Source organism: Blennius ocellaris (assembly GCF_963422515.1).
Source record: "Blennius ocellaris genome assembly, chromosome: 12".
Taxonomy (NCBI): domain Eukaryota; kingdom Metazoa; phylum Chordata; class Actinopteri; order Blenniiformes; family Blenniidae; genus Blennius; species Blennius ocellaris.
Window position 1 is genome coordinate 25,621,462 of NC_137661.1, and position 18,137 is coordinate 25,639,598.

The 18,137-nt window shown below is 45.0% G+C and overlaps 1 protein-coding gene across 2 annotated transcripts in view; it reads right to left on the minus strand.

The window, feature by feature from the left end:
- The window catches only part of exoc2 (exocyst complex component 2), a 59,404-nt gene that overhangs the window by 2,913 nt on the left and 38,354 nt on the right, over positions 1 to 18,137 (minus strand). Inside the window, exons 11-25 of one of the 2 annotated variants that reach the window (XM_080506412.1) lie at positions 17,461 to 17,579; positions 12,631 to 12,744; positions 12,358 to 12,482; positions 11,656 to 11,724; positions 11,418 to 11,575; positions 10,106 to 10,227; positions 8,432 to 8,493; positions 8,138 to 8,218; positions 7,735 to 7,794; positions 7,067 to 7,122; positions 6,887 to 6,953; positions 5,639 to 5,755; positions 4,945 to 5,086; positions 2,024 to 2,079; positions 1,258 to 1,380 (exon numbers count right to left, since the gene is read on the minus strand). In XM_080506412.1, coding sequence (XP_080362538.1) covers positions 1,258 to 1,380; positions 2,024 to 2,079; positions 4,945 to 5,086; positions 5,639 to 5,755; positions 6,887 to 6,953; positions 7,067 to 7,122; positions 7,735 to 7,794; positions 8,138 to 8,218; positions 8,432 to 8,493; positions 10,106 to 10,227; positions 11,418 to 11,575; positions 11,656 to 11,724; positions 12,358 to 12,482; positions 12,631 to 12,744; positions 17,461 to 17,579 — 1,471 coding nt within the window. Of the gene's footprint in view, positions 1 to 1,257; positions 1,381 to 2,023; positions 2,080 to 4,944; positions 5,087 to 5,638; positions 5,756 to 6,886; positions 6,957 to 7,066; positions 7,123 to 7,734; positions 7,795 to 8,137; positions 8,219 to 8,431; positions 8,494 to 10,105; positions 10,228 to 11,417; positions 11,576 to 11,655; positions 11,725 to 12,357; positions 12,483 to 12,630; positions 12,745 to 17,460; positions 17,580 to 18,137 lie in introns of both variants that reach the window. The other variant, XM_080506411.1, reaches the window with a different exon arrangement.

Consider the following 18,137-nt stretch of genomic DNA (forward strand, 5'->3'; position numbering starts at 1 on the left):
CTCCGTCAGGAGCCTGTTTGTGTTTCCTGTTTTTACCCTTTGTTTTATTCGGTGCAAGTTGTGTGTTTGTGACGTGTTGTTATGATGAGATGTTGCGATTTGGGCTGTGTTTTTATTTTTTTTAATGTTTGTGCTTGAAACAGTGAGTCAGATCTGGCAACCACCGGGGGGAAGACGCGGCAATGTGCTAATGTTTGCGGTGGATTTCTCGCCGCGGCTCGTAGAAACGCTGTCGATCGACCAGTTTGAAGCAGAATCTGAGAGTTTAAAAATATTATTTGTTTGAATATTTTACTAAATTTGGCTTTTATTTTGTTACAGTTGCTAACAAGTAGCTTAACGTCGGCTAATGCTACCTTCCTTTTTCATATTATACTGAATTTATCCAGTACAACAATAATCTTTGGAGGTTTCTACCTACTGGTGGGTCAGAGGGAGTGGCTATTTCCCTGCATGATGTCATGAGGGGGAAATCTCTGATTCTCCCATATGAACACATATTGGCTAAAAAGCAGAGCAAAGTAGAGGAAGATGACACAATCTACTCACATGTCACTGTTGGAAAACTATTAGAAAGTCAATTTAGCTTAATATGGAACCTTTAATGACGCAAATGACGACAATTTATTATATTAAAGCTCCTGTAAAATGTTGTGCTCATAATACCATTATTATTTTTTTGTGTTAAATGTTTTAATAGGCTCCTTAGGCCAGGCAATGATTCCTACTACACAATTTACACATTTCTTTATTTCTTTTTTAATTTGAGGTAGTGCAGATAAACAATACAAAACAGTAAACAATTCCAAAGATGTGTGAAAATGAACAATACATTCTATATATAAAAGTAATACAAACAAGTGCTACCTCAAATACTATTTACATAATGTGTGTGTGCTTGTATATGAAACACTAAGTGTGACTTGGTTATGTTTATGGAGGAAACGGAGGAGAAAGGAAATAGTTTGGTAACATAGAAAGGAGCAAAAGAAAAAAAAAAAGTGAAATTATCCATTTTGTAGAAATTGAATGAGTTTGTTTTGGAATTGAAGGAGTTCTATTGTCATAAATTCAGGTTGTCGACTGAAGATTACGTAATAATAATATAGTCAGACAGCAGAGTTTTCCATTGATGTCTACTGATATTATTTTTTGATTTCCAGTTCATAATACCATTCTGTCAATTTACACATGTTAACGTGTGTGTGTGTGTGTGTGTGTGTGTGTGTGTGTGTGTGTGTGTGTGTGTGTGTGTACCTGCAGAGCGCCGTTCTTGCTGAAGGACGACACGCACTGCATGAGACGACACATCTCGTCTGCCACCGACTCGACGATCTTCGACAGAACCCGCGGCACCAGGTCCTTGGAGACGGTGAAAACCTGAGAGGGAAAGAACGAGAGCAGAGGGAAAAAAGAGAGAAAGACATGATTTACTGAGAGTCTGAGGAGAAAAACAGTTGAAAGGCAAACAGGAAGTGCCACTGTGTGTTTTCTGTGTATTGAAATGTGTTTTATTGACCAGTCACCGGGATTTGTACATTTTGCTCGTCTGCTGTGACGGATTTGCCTGTGAACTGGGATTTTTACTCCCTCAGTCCAGACTTGCAGGTGCCTGTGTCACAGCTGTTATGAAAGTACCTCTATACATTGTTCGGTCACTCCTGCAGTACCTGTCAGATTGTCGGAAGCTCATTCTGTTATTGTCTCAATGTGGTTGTAGAATTTCAGGGCTGGATTCAACTCAGCTCAGGAGCCAGGATGACCTTTAACCTTTCAAAAAACCATTCCTGTCCCTCCGCTTTTGTTTTTAAAACTGTTCTGAAACATCCATTAATTCCATTACTGCGTGTACAAATGACTGTAAACCCTTTCACACTGTGCGTTTTTACCGTAAAGCACTTTGCGCAACAACTCTTCGTAAAAGTTCCATATAAAGTTATTGTTGTTGTTGTTATTATTATTATAATAGAGCTGAACCTTTAATAATAATTACAGTCAGGGATGTCGTTGGCTGCAGACGTACCTCAGCGTGAACCGTGATGATGTTGACGAGAGCCTCCTTCAGGTAGTTCCTGACACCTGAGGGAAAAGACAAGAGCGTGACGAATAAAAGGAACTGAGAAACAAAAAATATACAACAAAAGCTTAAAGTCCGAGTGAAATGAAAATTCGACCTCCAAAACACTCTGGCTGTCGTTTCTAGGGACATTTTTTATGCTAACTGGCCCGAGGGTAAAATGTTAAAACACGCTAAACGATAAACAGCGCTATTTTCGCTGCTGGGCGGAGCTTCTGACAATAATAGAGTGACATCACAAGTTGTGTTTACATTATGGAGGATCAGAGTTTTGACCACGAAGAGGCTGAATTTAACCATATTTCATCATCGTGGTCATTTCAAACCCAGTGATTGATGAAGAAGACACAGAAGGTGGTTCTGCCATCGGTGACTCCGTCTGGAACATGTTTGAGGAAGCAGAAGACGCTTCGTCCTCCATTCGTCCTCGTCTCCTCGCCTCAGCAGCCGCCAGTTTTCACCTTTGAGGCTTTGAGGCTCCTGACTTTTGGCAGAACGACCGGCTTCCTGGATCACGACGAAGCCTTTTTCCGACTGCGCGGAATCACCGAAGACGAGTCCAGGTATTACTTGAGTGTCTACTAGCTGCGCGAGCTAGCAGTTCCCGCTAGCCACGAGCCACGCGAGCTAGCGGCTCCCGCCGCCCGTGCTCCTTCTCTCCTCTCTCGGTCTCTTCCAGGCTCAATCTTTCGTCAAGGCCCATAAAACGATAACTTCAAAACACTGTTAAAACTTGGATATTTAAGAGGGAAACAAGCCGATATAAACACAACAGATCGAGATCTGCACAACTTGTGATGTCACGCCCACGAAGAAGGATTCACCCGACTTCCTCGGCTGGAGATTCAAAATCCAAATAACTTTGTTATGCGGCAACAGTGGTGGGGCAGAGTCGGAGGAACCTTAGAAGTAGTAGCCCAACTATCGTTTTTTGCAAAGTAGTGTTTTACATTTCACTAGGACTTTAAATTAAAATTTAAAAAAGTGTCTGTTTCAGGGTGTCGGGGATTGTCGGTGGACGAAAGTGGAACTAGAAACTCCTTTAATTCAGATTTAGTGGCATTTGGATCCAAAGTGGAGCCGATTCAAGTGTCGTCGAGCCGCTAAAACGCGTCGTACATGAAGCAGGAGGCGCCGCCGTCAGAACCTTCAGAGGTTCTACTGACAGGATGAAGCTGAGAACAGGAAGTTGAGTGTTTCTCCTTTCCTTTGCGTCTCGAGGCTCTTGTGTCGTCGTCGACGACGACGACACAAGAGCCCGAACCAGGAGCGACACAAAAAGAAAGTAGTGAAACCAGATTGTCGGTGCCTCGCGGCCAAACCCACGCCAAGACTGACACCGAGTGAAAGTATCGGATCCTCGCCGTGCGGTTTGGAGTCCGGGGTCTTCCTCTTTCACAATCCAGCAGCCGGGGCGGGGAGCGAACGTCTGACAAGCTCAACCCTCAACGCCAAAGGCCACGAGAGGCCCGGTGGTGGGGGGATGTATGGCGGTTGTATGGCGGGTGGGGGTGTTTACAGTAAGGCCCTCAAAAGAGCCGTACTTCACACATGACGCATGCGACCACACAGAGCAGAGTTCCCAGGCTGCAGGGTGATTGTGGGTGATTTGCCCCCCCCCCCACGTCACGCATTAAAAAAACCCGAGACCAGCCTCTCGCCACACTCGCCTTGAAAAAGTAATCCGATTACTCGTCACTCATCTAAAAAGTAGTTACTTTGCTGATTACTTGCTTGTAGAAGTCAGTCTGCTGTTGCTCTATTTATCCATTTGCACGGCCTGCTCAACCTTTTAATCAAATAAAGTCTTTGATTGATTGATTGATTGATTGAAAAAAGGGGCGGGGCTTCCTGCCAATATATATTTTTGCTGAAGAAAATGACAAACATGGTGTAAAATCCCTGTTGTCTTCCTGATGCAATGTTCAGGTTCCGTGATGTTTTGTTTGTTCCAGTTCTTTTGTGTCGCCTGAACGCACCGTGAGTGTCGCCTGTGATTGGCTGAGAGAGGAGAAGGGGGCGGGGTCAGCTGAGCGCGCAGACTGCAGAGACTATAGAGACTATAGAGTGTGAGTCTGTTTGGAGGAGAACCGAGGAGCGTCTCGCTTGTTTAATCATAAAAAAATGGCTTTGCAGACAAGAAACTCGTCCTCAGGAATCTACAATAATAACTCTACAATAATAACTCTACAATAGTAACTCTACAATAATAACTCTACAATAGTAACTCTACAATAGTAACTCTACAATAGTAACTCTACAATCGTAACTCTACAATAATAACTCTATAATAGTAACGCTACAATAGTAGCTCTACAATAGTAACTCTACAATAACAACTCTATAATAGCAACGCTACAATAGCAACGCTACAATAGCAACGCTACAATAGTAACTCCACAATAGTAACTCTACAATAATAACTCTATAATAGTAACGCTACAATAGTAGCTCTACTATAGTAACTCTACAATAACAACTCTACAATAGTAACGCTACAATAGCAACGCTACAATAGTAACTCTACAATAGTAACTCTACAATAGTAACTCTACAATAGTAACTCTACAATAGTAAATAAATAGAATATGATTCAAGGGTAACATGCAGAAAAGCATAGAAGCAGAGCTAATAGAACGAAATGAGATGGCAAAGGCATTGAGAGGACTGGAGGACACTGGGACAAGATAGAAAACACATCCTAGATCACAATAAGAACAAAACTGCAGAGTACGAAGCGGGACTGAGGAGATCGGGGTGCTGGATCACCCCCCCCCCCCCCCCGGGTCACCCCTCCCTGGACCACCCCCTGGATTACTACCCGGGGCGGCAGGTGTTTTATTTTGGCGGCGGTGTGACGGCGCTACCTGCTGGCGTCTGGCAGTCCCTCCAGTCGAAGTATCCGGCGTAGATGCCTGGCTCCAGGGAGCCGGCGATGGGGTCGGCCCGTCTCTCGATGTACGCCTCGAAGAGGTTATGATCCAGCTCCCGGACGGCGTCCACGCTCACCTGGCCGGGCGACAACGTAGAAACACAAATAGATACATTTATTTATGTTTTTTTTTTAATGCGAACAGGTCATTGACGGATTATTATATTAATGAGGAGACGACGGTAGAAGGGTGAAACGCTGACTTTCCAATCTTAACCTCATCTTTTGATTCGATAGAGATGAAAGCGTTTCTGAAAGGCTCAAAGGCTCAGAGATTAGATCAGATCGGACTTTGTTAATCCCACGAGGGGGAATTCAGTCGCGACACAACCCATGAAAAAGCCTGAGACGTGAATAGAGTGTGTCTAATAAACTCAGTGTTTATGAGAAATGTGACAGAAAGAAAAAAAAACCCTCTGATGTGTTTTTTACAGGAAAACTAAACCGAGCACTTCTTTGCTTTGTGATTCAGCCATTAGTCATCGTGTGAAGGTGTGTGTGTGAGGATGACCTTTGTTTTTTCTTTAATACGAGTCATAATTCTGCTCAGAACACACAGACACACACACACACAGACGCGCACACACACACACACACACACACACACACACACACACACACACACACACCCGGGTGATCTTCTCCGTCCCGGTGAAGCCGTGCTTCTCCAGGTGGTCGGCCAGGTTCAGGAAGGTGTGTCTCTCCAGGTACTGGCAGTTACTCAGGATGATCAGCAGTCGCTGCTCCTGCAAACACAAAATGAGTACTCAAACACAATGTAATCCCAGAGTTACTCCTATCCGATTAGCACAAGGAATTCCACGGGGGGGGGGGAAGTTCGAAGTTACGTGATGCGCCTGACCGCATCACTCACGTTGTTTCAGTGTTAAGGGTTCAAAGCGTGCGGGAAAAAATAGCAGCGAATTTACCGAACTTCAAAATAACCAGTAACTTGTGAGACTCACTTATTCTTACGTAGAGAAATGGGTCAATGTGTAACGTCAATACTTGACATTAACTTCAAACGAAGTCAAAAAACCAGCGATAGACGCTTTGGTATAGACTTCCAACTGGTCTGTGCAGCCCCCTCTCCCCCTAGTGGCCTATACAGGTACTGCAGGTGAGACGCAAGAGCTCAATTAAAAGGGGTATTTTAGAAGTTTCTTTTTTAAGCGAGATCCCCAGAGGCCTGACTGACTAACTAACTAACTAACTAAATAACTATGCCTTGCATAAGAGTGGAAGCACATTTCAAAACACAAAACCTGGAATGAAGATACTTTTGTTTGTTTTGAGCCGTGAGATTCTTCAAACAGTCACATGAACCATCTCAGCTGTGACGGACGGTTTTGCCCAATTTTGTTCACGCTGAATTATTCTCTTATTGTGAAACAAATCTTTCGGGGGAAATTGATCTGGAGACGGTTTCAAAGGAACGTGAACTCTTGGGTGTTTTTCGGGTCGCGAAGCTGCAAAGCGACACTCTGGGCGGGTCAGTTGAGTCTGTTTACCCTGTATTCCCCCCCCCCCCCCCCCCCCCCCCCCCCCTCCCCCCCCCCCCCTGCCTTGCTAGACATACCCAACGTGGGGAAACCCCCTCCTGCACCCTGCTCTATTTCCCTTTACCAGAAGCACCCTACACCTCCTCCTCCTCCTCCTCCTCCACCTCCTCCACCAACATTTCAAAAAGAAGTTACAGGAAACAAGGACGTATCTGCTTCTCGTCCACGAGACGTAAAAACATCCCGGTAACGTTTAGCGGTTCAGACGAGTGACACTGTGTTTGTCCTGCTGACGGACTTCAAGTGCATAAAACCTCCAAACAGTTTACAGGAGACATACATGTCATGTTGTTGTTTTTCTCTGGGCGTACGTACAGATGTGGGACTGAAGCCCTCTGGAGCCCCGGGGGAGCGATCGGGGGAGGACAGGTCCACCGGCAGGCTGCTGCAGACAGGAGGCATGTTGACGTGTTTTCAGAGCCACAACAGATAAACAAAGAAGAAGAAGGTACAACATGGCGGTACAACATGGTGGTACAACATGGCGGTACTCACTGGGAAGTGTCTCCGTCCGACTTTGTGCTCAGCTGCTCCAGACAGGTTATAAACACCTGGGTTGACAAACATCGACACCAAAACAGACGAGTCATGGATTCCAACAAGTTTCTTAAAGGAGACTCACAGACTTTATGCTGCTGATGCACCGATACCGTCTTTTTCAAAGTACAAGTACTGATCCACAGTGAGATGTCGATACCGAGTACCGATGCGGAGTACCGATGCTGAGTTCCGATGCTGAGTACCGATGCTGAGTACCGATGCTGAGTACCGATACTGAGTACCGATACTGAGTACCGATGCTGAGTACCGATGCTGAGTACCGATGCTGAGTACCGATACTGAGCACCGATACTGAGGACCGATACAGAGTACCGATACTGAGTACCGATACTGAGTACCTGAATCAAGCGCCATAAAGCCTCGTTTTTTATGCCATTAAGTAAACGAGGCACAATGTTATGAGATGTTGTGAATGACTTTTGTCTGAAAAGCCAATTTTTTATTTTTTTTTATTTTGAAAGATTTGTGAATGGACCCCAGGAAGAATAGTCTCTGCATTGACACAGACTAATGGGGATCCTTAAAACAAAATTTCAATAAATTACACAAAACAAAACAAAACAAAACAAAATAAAACAAAACAAAACAAAATCAAACCTCACCTTCATGATGCTGACACTGAGCTCTGCAGCCTGGTCCTGGACCTGGTCCAACTGTAACACCTGGACAAATGGCAAAAGCACAATTAAAGGTGCAACATCAATATAACGCGAGAAAACAGTCCTGATCTCATCACAAAAGCACTGTTACACACTGTTACACACTGCTACACACTGTTATCCACCAGGACCAATCAGGTAAAAAAGAAGAATTATAGAAAGCAGGAAAAAAAAACGGGTCCTCAAGTAACTCAACACTGCCACCTAATGTACATCGGAGGAATGACTTGAACGCCACCTAGTGCCTCTTTAAAGAAGTGGTTTTAATCAAAAAGCTGAAAAACAAAATCATGATCGGCACACACGTCCGTGACTCCAGTTTGAGGCTCGCAGGTCGTCGACTTACGTTGATTTCTCCTGATTTGGTCTCCAGAGGTTCTTTGAGTGACTGCAACATCTGGACCAGGCACTGCTCGAACTGCGACGGCTGCAGAAGAGGCAGAACCGGGACCCGTGTTGATCACACCAGCAGATAAAATACAGAGCGATATGTATATGCTGAGTGTAGATCTATGGAAATAGCATATAGTGTTTATATCTAACGTGAACATTGGTTTCTCCGTTGGGAACAGGTTGGCCGGCGAATAATGTCCAGAGAGGAGAGGCTGAAAATATCGACTACAAACGGAGAGCCGCTCACCAGACTGGTGATTCCCTCGTTGTCCACGACCCAGTCCTCCTTCTCGGCGAGCCGCTTCACGTCTGAGGGCAGCAGAATCAGAATCAGAATCCTTTTTATTGCCATTGCTTGTAAACAGGTTCACAAACTAGGAATTTTTCTTGGTGAGATGTGCAACATTAAACATAAAAACATATACACTTGGTTTAGATAAAAAAAGCTAAAAACGTTAAGCTATAAGGCTTTAGGAATATAAAAAGGAATATAAAAATAAATAAGCTAAAAATAAGAGGTAAAATATGGTACACGGCAACAATGGACATAGAACAACAGGAACAACAGGATGGATTTACTTACGGTGCATAAGGTGATGGAGTGATAAAAAGTGATACAGTGATAAGTGGTGCAGTGGATCTTAGTGCAATAGAGCAGGTTACAGTCTGTGCTGAGTCACAGATATCGGCGAAAGAACTTCAATCTGCTCGACCGCGAAATTCTCATTTAAGATAAGATAAGATAAGATAAGATAAGCCTTTATTGATCTCACAGTGGAGAAATTTACTCGTAACATTCTGCTCTTAAGGACTCATGAGGAAATGAAAGACAAGGAATGTGCAAACAGTAAGAATAGAGGTATCTTATATACAATGACTATCAAATAGGACTAAAAAAATAAGATAAAAATCACAAACCATAATAAAGTATAATAAGTTCTAAAGCAAAATATACAGTAGGATGAGATACAAGGGAAATAAACTATGATGGGGAGGCGGCAAAGTGTAGAATAAGTACAATAAACATACTATAGTGAAAAAAAAAAAGTATCCTGGCAAATCCAATTCTCAAGCATGGACTACATGCATTTAGAAAATACCCATATATATAAAGCTACTGTTACTGATATCAGCTATGAGAACACAGAAGTAAATGTGTCAAACAAGCTTGGAATTGTATGTTTTATATGTATGTTGTATGTTTTTAAACACTTCAAAGATCTTCAAACCCCATTTACACGGCGGTTTCAAGCGAAAACTAAACTTTTCTTGCGTTTTGCGTGTCCGTTTACACTTGGAGAAACCGAAAAATACAACTTTTTAAAAAAAATGGTTGTGGTGGAAATGGGGGCAGGAACCTAACAGCCCCCACTAGTGGTGCTAGTTTGTATTTATTTATACTTTATTATAAGCAAGACATTCGCTCCCGTCTGCTTCCCCACTGCGACGTCGTCCCGCCCCCCCACCCCCCACTTCTCCACTCTCAGCCAATCACAGGCCAGCTCACTCTTAACGGTGCGTTCAAGTACCACAAGAGAACCGGCGGCAATCAACAGGAAAAAAAAACGTGAACCTTAACGCGGCGACGACGTGACAAATGGTGGCAGGAGGATCAAATAACCTCGTAATCCACTGGTTTCCATGGTGACAAACGCCGCATTTGTCACCATGGAAACCAGTGGTTGGCAAAGGCATGCGCTCTACCGAGAGCCTGTTCTAGTTTTCAGTGTTTTTTGATATTTCTGTGCAAACGGACATCTTGTTTTTTTTTAAATGTTGCCCCGTAAATGCGAAATCTTTCTATAATGAAAATATATATATATAAAAAAACACAACAGAACCCGACGTTGCCCTGGAGACCAACAGAAACATTGATTTTTCTGGTGTTTTCTGCTGGAATGGGGAAACTCCGCCCGCTCACCCTCGGCGGCGTGGTGCAGCGTCACCATGAGGCAGTGGACTCTCAGGTCCAGCAGCAGGTCCTGGATCACCTGCAGCAGGTCGTTGGGGATCTCCAGGGCCGACAGAGCGTCGTGGCAACCTCTGGGGAAAAAAAATATGGAAAAAAATTATACGAAAACCAGAACATTAATGCTTAAAATGAGCAAAATTATCTGCCGACAGAACAAGACAATTTAACTTGACAAGATTTTCAAAAAATAAGAAAATAATTCTAGCCCCCATATGACCCAGCGTCTTGAAAATAGGCATTTTTGGACTCAAAACAAGTTTTATTTTCATGTGTTATTATTTTCAAATCTTAAAATCAGAAGACTGGACTTGGTCCTTTGATTGCTGCTCGGTCATTTTTAAATGTTTTAAGCCAAACAGTACTTAGAAGTAGTTTTTAATACTCAACGCCAAGACTATGCTATCTGATAAGAAAATAAAGTAATAATCATCTTAATACTTGAATAATAATCTTAGCGGACAATTTATGTTTGAAGCAAAAATGACTTATTAGTCAAAAACAAGTCATTTCTCACGTAAGGAGGGACGTAAGGAGGCAAGGCCACCCAGAGAGGGACGTAAGGAGGCAAGGCCACCCAGAGCGCAGTCCGGCTACAAAGAGTGGTCAAATGTAGGGTCGTGACGCAGCGATGTGACGTCATTACGCCACAATAATGGCACGAAGAACGTAGAATTCCGGCTGCAGGTCATGACAGCGGCTCAACTGGTGTCTGAAGCCGGGAGCTTCCTGTACCTTTCAGAGTAAAAGCGCTGCGCTGTGGAGCGCCGACAGTTCCGGGAGGTTCATTACAGACTTGTTGAGAGTGACGGAACATTCTAGTGAATTCCACAACAACTACAGGACATTTAAGACACACCATCACACTCATGGTTCTAACAATCCAGATCTCCCACATTTATCTTCATTTTAATAATGTGTAGCGATAAAGGAGCTGAGAGCTGCAATGCATCATGGGAATTTCTGTTTGTCGTGTTTTAAATGTAGTTATTGGGGGTTATATTAGGTTTGTAGTGTTGGTAGTAATTGTGTTTTTGTTGCTTAGTTCATGTAGTTTAGTTTATTAGTTGTAAGTCGTCAACCAGCAGTGAAGAAGGTTTTGTGTGTCGTGTCGTCCTGGCGTGGTCTTCCTGTGGGACTGTCAAAATAAAATGCGTGCGGCTCTCTGGGTGTTGTGTTCAGTGGGAAACGGGACCAAATGGCTCTTTGAGCGTTAAAGGTTGCCGACCCCCTGGTCTACACATGTGGAGGCGGAGCTACTGACCTGACGGTGTGTATGACTTGCGTCAGCCACGCCCCCGTCAGCTCCGCCTTGCTCTCCCAGCCGCCGTACAGACTCAGCTCGCCGCGGGGCAGCGTGGCGGGCAGCAGGGCGCCGCGGATCAGCTTCACCAGCCGGCTGGTCAGCTCCTCGATCATTTTCTGCAAAAAAAACACACGGACGCCCCCGTGAGCCGGCCCACCATCGTGGCGAAGCGTCCCGGGCGAGAGGCGAGTCTCACCTTGAAGTCGTTCTGCCTCTGCCGGGCGTTCTTCTTGGATTTCTCCACCTGGCCGGACTTCTCGCCCGTCTGCCGGGGAGAAGGAAGACAAAATGAAATCACAGGGGAAAATGAGGAGCGACGGCCCGGCTGGGTACAAGACGTGTAGAATGGATTTTCACAAATTTTTAGATATTTAAATAAAACCTTAAAAGGAAACCAGAGCGAGATCAGAGATTTCTGATCACATCAACATAGAAAAAAAACAAAATTTATTGGGTTCTTCCTTTGATCAAAATGCACATTTTTACTAATTTCTATGATTTCTATGTTACTTTTGGGATTTCTTGTAAACAGACAAATAAATGCGGATTTTATATATTTAAAAAAAAGGAATAAATAAGGATTTTCCAGGATGGACATGAAGCTCAAGCGTCTAATGATCGAGAATCATTTTGGTTCTACGTTTTTTTCCATCACAGGAAATATTTTACCAGATTCTACGTCCCAATTCTATTAAAAAATGCATAATTTAACGGTCGCAAGTCACGGAGGAATGAACTCATTTCAATATAAAAAAAAAAATCCCAATGCGTCCAAGTAAATTAAAATACATAAATGATAAATGAAGACCAATTGTATGTATTTTTTTATTTATTTTTTTATATCATGGGCTTCCATAACTCCCACAATCCCTTGCGTTGGGTGCACGCCGCTCTTCACCTCGCTGAAAAGACTCCCGTTGACGTAGGAGATCCACAGCTTCCAGAAGTTGGGCAGCTGACCGATCACCACGTCTGAGAGCTTCTCCACCAACTGCACCTGCTGCGGCGTCTCGAAGCGCCAGGCTGCAGGCGGAGGAAACACACATTTCACTTTGAAACACAACCGGGGGGGGGGGGGGGGAGAATTCAAGCCTTGTGACTTCCCGGAAGTTTAGCGTCCCCCCCCCCCCTTAAGAACTAACGAGAGATTTTGGAACAATCAAAGGCTCACTGCTGGGTCGAGGCGTCCGCAGGCTGCCGCCTCTCTTCAGGGACGGCGTGTGGCCGAGGCGGGTGAGGGCGGCGGGCCGGGTGTCGCCCTCCGGCTCCAGGGCGCCAACGCCAACTGCAAGACGTAACCAAAGGTTGGGGAAGAAAGAGGGGGTGGGAGGAGGGGGTTAGGGAGGATAAATCAACACATACTTTCTACACATCAAATAATCAAATAAGTCATTTTCATAATTCCACATTCCTCAATAATCTCCGCGGGCTTTCACACCAAACAATCCCCCCTCGGCCCTCGACGCCTTTCTTTATTTATGTTCCGCTCCGTCTCTGCAGAGGAGAGAATGTCCCGTTGTTTTTGAGGGTTTTTTTTTTTCTTTTTCGGGGGGGCTTTCAGAGGGGGGTGAAGTGGGTTTACGCGTCAACCGCCGGCGGGACGGCGGATCGCCACCAGAGGGCAGCAGAGAGCCGTGGAGCAGCACGCTGAGGCCAGAGGTGGTGCAAGGCTGCAGGTAGTGACGGCCACATTTCCAGTGTGTGTGTGTGTGTGGGTGTGTGTGTGTGTGTTTCACAGGCTGAACGCAGACTTTAAGTGAGTGTTGAGAAATCCCCCAAAACAGAGTGCAGTCCAGGAGATGTAAGGAAACTCAGCCGAGTCCGGCTGCATGTCAACAAGACGGAGTTTTCTCAAGATCAGGGGTTCGCGTGCACACACACAGAACAGTGTGTGTGTGTGTGTGTTTTCCTGTCTTTTCTTTTCTTTTTTTGTACAGGGATGAGAGCTGCTGTTGATCCAGGTGTCGGCCCCCCCCCCCACCGTGCCACTGGGACGTTTTAGGTGCGAGTTTAGTGTGTTCAAACTACTGCCTGCGCAAAGACGTCGACTCTGAGTGAAGATTTAAAATGCAGAAGCCTGCGTCTGTGTGTGTGTGTGTGTGTGTGTGTGTGTGTGTGTGTGTGTGTGTGTGTGTGTGTGTGTGTGTGTGAGAGACACTGAGACAATGCATGTCACATAAGTCCACTTCCTTATTAAGACTGAAGCTCCACTGCAGGTTGGATGAGTTCCTGTTCCCTGAGAGGTCATTGACCTTGACCGACCACACACACATGCACACACACGATTTTAAAATTGCAGCTTTTTATAGTATATTTCTTAATTTTGATACATTTTTGTGTTTTTCTTTAAGAAGTGAAGTAAAACCTTCAGAACTATTAGGAACCTTTAGTCCGTATCTTGTAATTTATCCTTCCTTCCTTTGTCGCCATACGTACATATGTGAGTGTTACGTTTACTGAATTTCAGCTTGGTATTTATTGGTTTGTGTTCTTTTAATGGCATTTGTCGAAGAAAGAAAGTAAAAAAGAAAGAGAAAAAGAAATAACAGAATATAGACAGAATACGTCTACATACTTGATTAATACACTAATTGACAATAATAAATGGAGTATTTAACGATAATAATAATAGTTACAGCCCTCGTCCTGTGCTGATTATTGACAGAACCTAAAAATCACAACTACGTGTTTCAAAGTCAAGCGGAAACACAAATCTCTTGTTTTTCTGTTGAGAATATAAAAGCTGCTAATTATGTTGACGTTGGCAGAAGAAGCGCTGCAGTTTAGCGTTGGCCTGAAACACCCGGGGCGTCATAGGAGTGTTTAGACAGACGGAAGCAACTTGCTCTGCGCGGTTCTCCTCAACACAACTCCACACACTCAGCCTTTTTGGGTTTTTGGTTCCGACACAGACGGACGCTTCCATTTCACCTGGAAGGCAATTTACGGGGGGCAATTAACAGAATTGCAAGCACACTGGGACGGCCTCTGGCCTCATATTCCCCGAAGGAGGAAACTGGGAAAAAAAAAACAAAGACACAAAAGAAAAGACCTCGGTAAGTGTGGATGTGGCTGATCCATCACTCGCAACCGATCCCGGCCAAATGTGTGGAGAAGAGGGTCGAGGAGGAGAAGGAGAAGCAGGAGGAGGCCGCAGAGCGAAGAGGGCTGAGAGGTACCAGCGGGGGGGGGGGGGGGGGGGGGGGGGGGGTGGATGTGGTTTTGTGATGATGGCTGGCTTCGCGCTGCCGGGGTGGAAGTTTCAGGACGTTTCATACTCGGGCCAGAGAGGAGGAGAGTGACCACCACCCAGGTGTGTGTGTGTGTGTGTGTGTGTGTGTTGTGTGTGTGTGTGTGTGTTGCTGTGTGTGTGTGTGTGGCGCATGTATTTACAGTATCATGGTGTGTGTTGCATGTATTTAGCATGGTGTGTGTGTGTTGCATATATTTAGCATGGTGTGTATGTATGTTGCATGTATTTAGCATGGTGTGTATGTATGTTGCATGTATTTAGCATGGTGTGTGTGTGTTGCATATATTTAGCATGGTGTGTGTTGCATGTATTTAGCATGTGTTGTATGTATGTTTCATGTATTTAGCATGATTTGTTGCATGTATTTAGCATGGTGTGTGTGTGTGTGTGTGTGTGTGTGTGTGTGTGTGTTGTGTGTGTGTGTGTGTGTGTGTGTTTCATGTATTTAGCATGTGTGTAAGTATGTTTCATGTATTTAGCATGATTTGTTGCATGTATTTAGCATGGTGTGTGTGTTTCATGTATTTAGCATGTGTGTGTGTGTGTGTGTGTGTGTGTGTGTGTGTGTGTGTGTGTGTGTGTGTGTTTCATGTATTTAGCATGGTGTGTGTATGTGCGTGTGTATGTGTGTGTGTGTGCGTGCGCGAGGGGACAAGGTGTGACAGGAGAAGTGACAGCAGGCAGCTGTGTTGCAGAGTCGCGGAGCACAAACGACAAACAGGAAGAACGGGGGGGGGGTGAAGGTGTGTGTTGGTGAAAAGACGTCTGTCTCACTGGGAGACGGACGGCGTGTCTCATCTGTTTACACACTCACAGTGCAGCCCGGGGACTTTTTCCACCAGTAGCTCGGCTAATGGCCGTCCATTTGTTTGTATCGCGTTCTTCCAGCGCCCCCGAACCGAAGAGCCTCACAAAACACGACCGGGAGCTTTGGTTGCCTGCGCATGTTTTTGTTTGCATCTGCGTGTTTGTATCTCTGTAACACACGACCACGGCGTGTAGCTTGTGCGTGTAGCTTGTGGCTACAGACTGACCTGCAGGTCAGACAACGACCTCTGGCTCTCCCAAACATAAACAACGATTAACCTTCACAAATAAATGAGCTTGAAGTTGATCTATTAGGTCCCAAAAACAATTACGGATCCTCCAAGTTCACACGGGCGCTGAACGATTTGGAAGCATGTATGAGGAAAAAAAAAAACACTTTTGAGGCTTGAGATGAATTATATTCACCCTCAATACAGATTATTGACCTGAATATAAGCTGCACCCATGCAAATATAAAAAGAACAAAAGAAAAGAAAGGTCGGAGTTACGCGATGCACCTGAACGCATCGTCCATGTATTGGCGGCATGAAGCCGTAAAAAGAATGTAAATTAGACTTAATGTAAAAAGTAGTGGCTTATAGTCCAGAAGTTAGTAATACTAGAAAATCACTCAAATACTAATGTTTCCGTCAACTCGTTGTTCAGACTGGAATTAAAACCAAAACCTAAAACTTATGGAGCTGCTGCTGCCGTTTGTTCGATTTATCTATGGTTGTCATGGTGACAATTTCACCAAACTCCTGTTTCCTCGTCAATCCTGACTCAGCTCCTCGGTGAATGTTATTGGCGTTAATAACATTCAAGAAAAGTTAAATATTTCAGAGCTCTGTGTGTGTGTGTGTGTGTGTGTGTGTGTGTGTGTGTGTGTGTGTGTGTGTGTGTGTGTGTGTGTGTGAAGTTAATATTGTGTGTATGAGTGTTAAGTACTGTGAAATATATTGTGTGTCAAGTATGGCGTGTAATCTTACATCCAGATCTCGTGCGTGTGTGTGTGCGTGAGTTAATATGTTGTGTGTGTTAATATAGTGTGTGTGTTAATATTGTGTGTGTTAATATCGCGTGTGTGTTAATATTGTGTGTGTTAATATCGTGTGTGTGTTAATATCGTGTGTGTGTTAATATCGTGTGTGTGTTAATAGGGTTCACTAAAATGTGACTTCCTGTGTTCTGCAGTTAAACTGAAGCACACAGACACATTAAAAGTGTTTTTTTTTTTACTTTACTTGTGTTCAGTATTTTTTTGATTCATTTTCATTTTGCAAACCAGCGACTCTCGACATTTTGGTCTAAATTTGTCATTTCAGCATTTTGCCTTTTTTTTTTTTTTTTTAACACATCTCTTCGGCGACGTGTGAATCGAGACGGCGGCCGTCCCGCCGCTAACGTCACAACCAGGATGAGATTTAACCGTCGGGAGGCGCCCTCATACCCCCCCACCCCCCCATCCCCCCCATCCCCCCGGGAAACCGCTGCTCCCCGTCGCATTAGACATGTTTACGTTAACGTGAAGCAGCCACCCACTCACAACGCATTCGAGTTCGCGGGTCTTCCTGACTGGACGGTTGCACGTCCACATGTTCCTTCTGATTCCGCGGAGGAACGGCGGCTTAATTGGGGTTAATTGTTCCAATCCATCTGTGACGCGGTGAGCGAGTGAGGCGAGGGAGCTTGGAGCACGTCGGGCCCTGAAACCCAAAGCCGCCGCGCTTTCATCTCATTCATACATTCGAGTAAAAATAAACACGTGGGCCCGGGAAGGGGTGAGGGGGGGGGGGGAGGGGGGGAGGGGTTGGGAGTGTGACGGCGAGGCAGCTGGCTTTTCCTCGTCTACCTTCGAGGCTCACATGACTTCCGCTAAACCCGCGTGACGGGGGAGGGGGGGGGGGGGACTTGAAACGGCTGTCCCGGGGGTCGACTCACCTCTCTGGCCGCCGACGAACTCGTCCCGGCAGCTCTGCATCAGCTGCAGGATCCACTTGTGCTGGGCGAAGATGCACTGCCACGCCGGGTCGCCGGCGGCGTGGAGGTCCGACAGGTACCTGCGCCGGCGAGGGACACGCGGGGACATTTGTCAGATCGGAGGTTTGAACGGTAGCCTTTCACAGTGCACTCCGTGGGAAACGCTAACGTGGCTGTGGGAGGTGAGAAGTGTCATTACGCCTCTGAATGTCCCGAAGCAGCAGGAGAGTGGAGGAACTGAAGGTGTCTGGTGGAGCTTGCTCTGATTATCATGAATCTTTTTTTGCACCTTCTTCCTTTTACTTTTCCCTTCCAAGTACTTTCCAAGTGTTTATTGAGCATCAAGCACATTTCCTCAACAGAAAATATTTGATTATGCATGTGTACTTGTTGGATTTAGTTTTTCATCCAGCCATCGGTGACATTTCCTGGAAACTGTGAAACTTCATGATAACTTTTAAAAATGACTTTACAGTTGAATAGGAAGGAAATTAATTCGAATGAAGAACTGGTCTGATCTATCTATCTATCTATCCATCCCTCCATCCAGCCACCCGGTATTATAGTTTTGCCAAATCAAACCTCCTGGACAAAGTAATGCAGTGACACCAGCTGCTGGTTAGGGGGCGCCGTGGCCT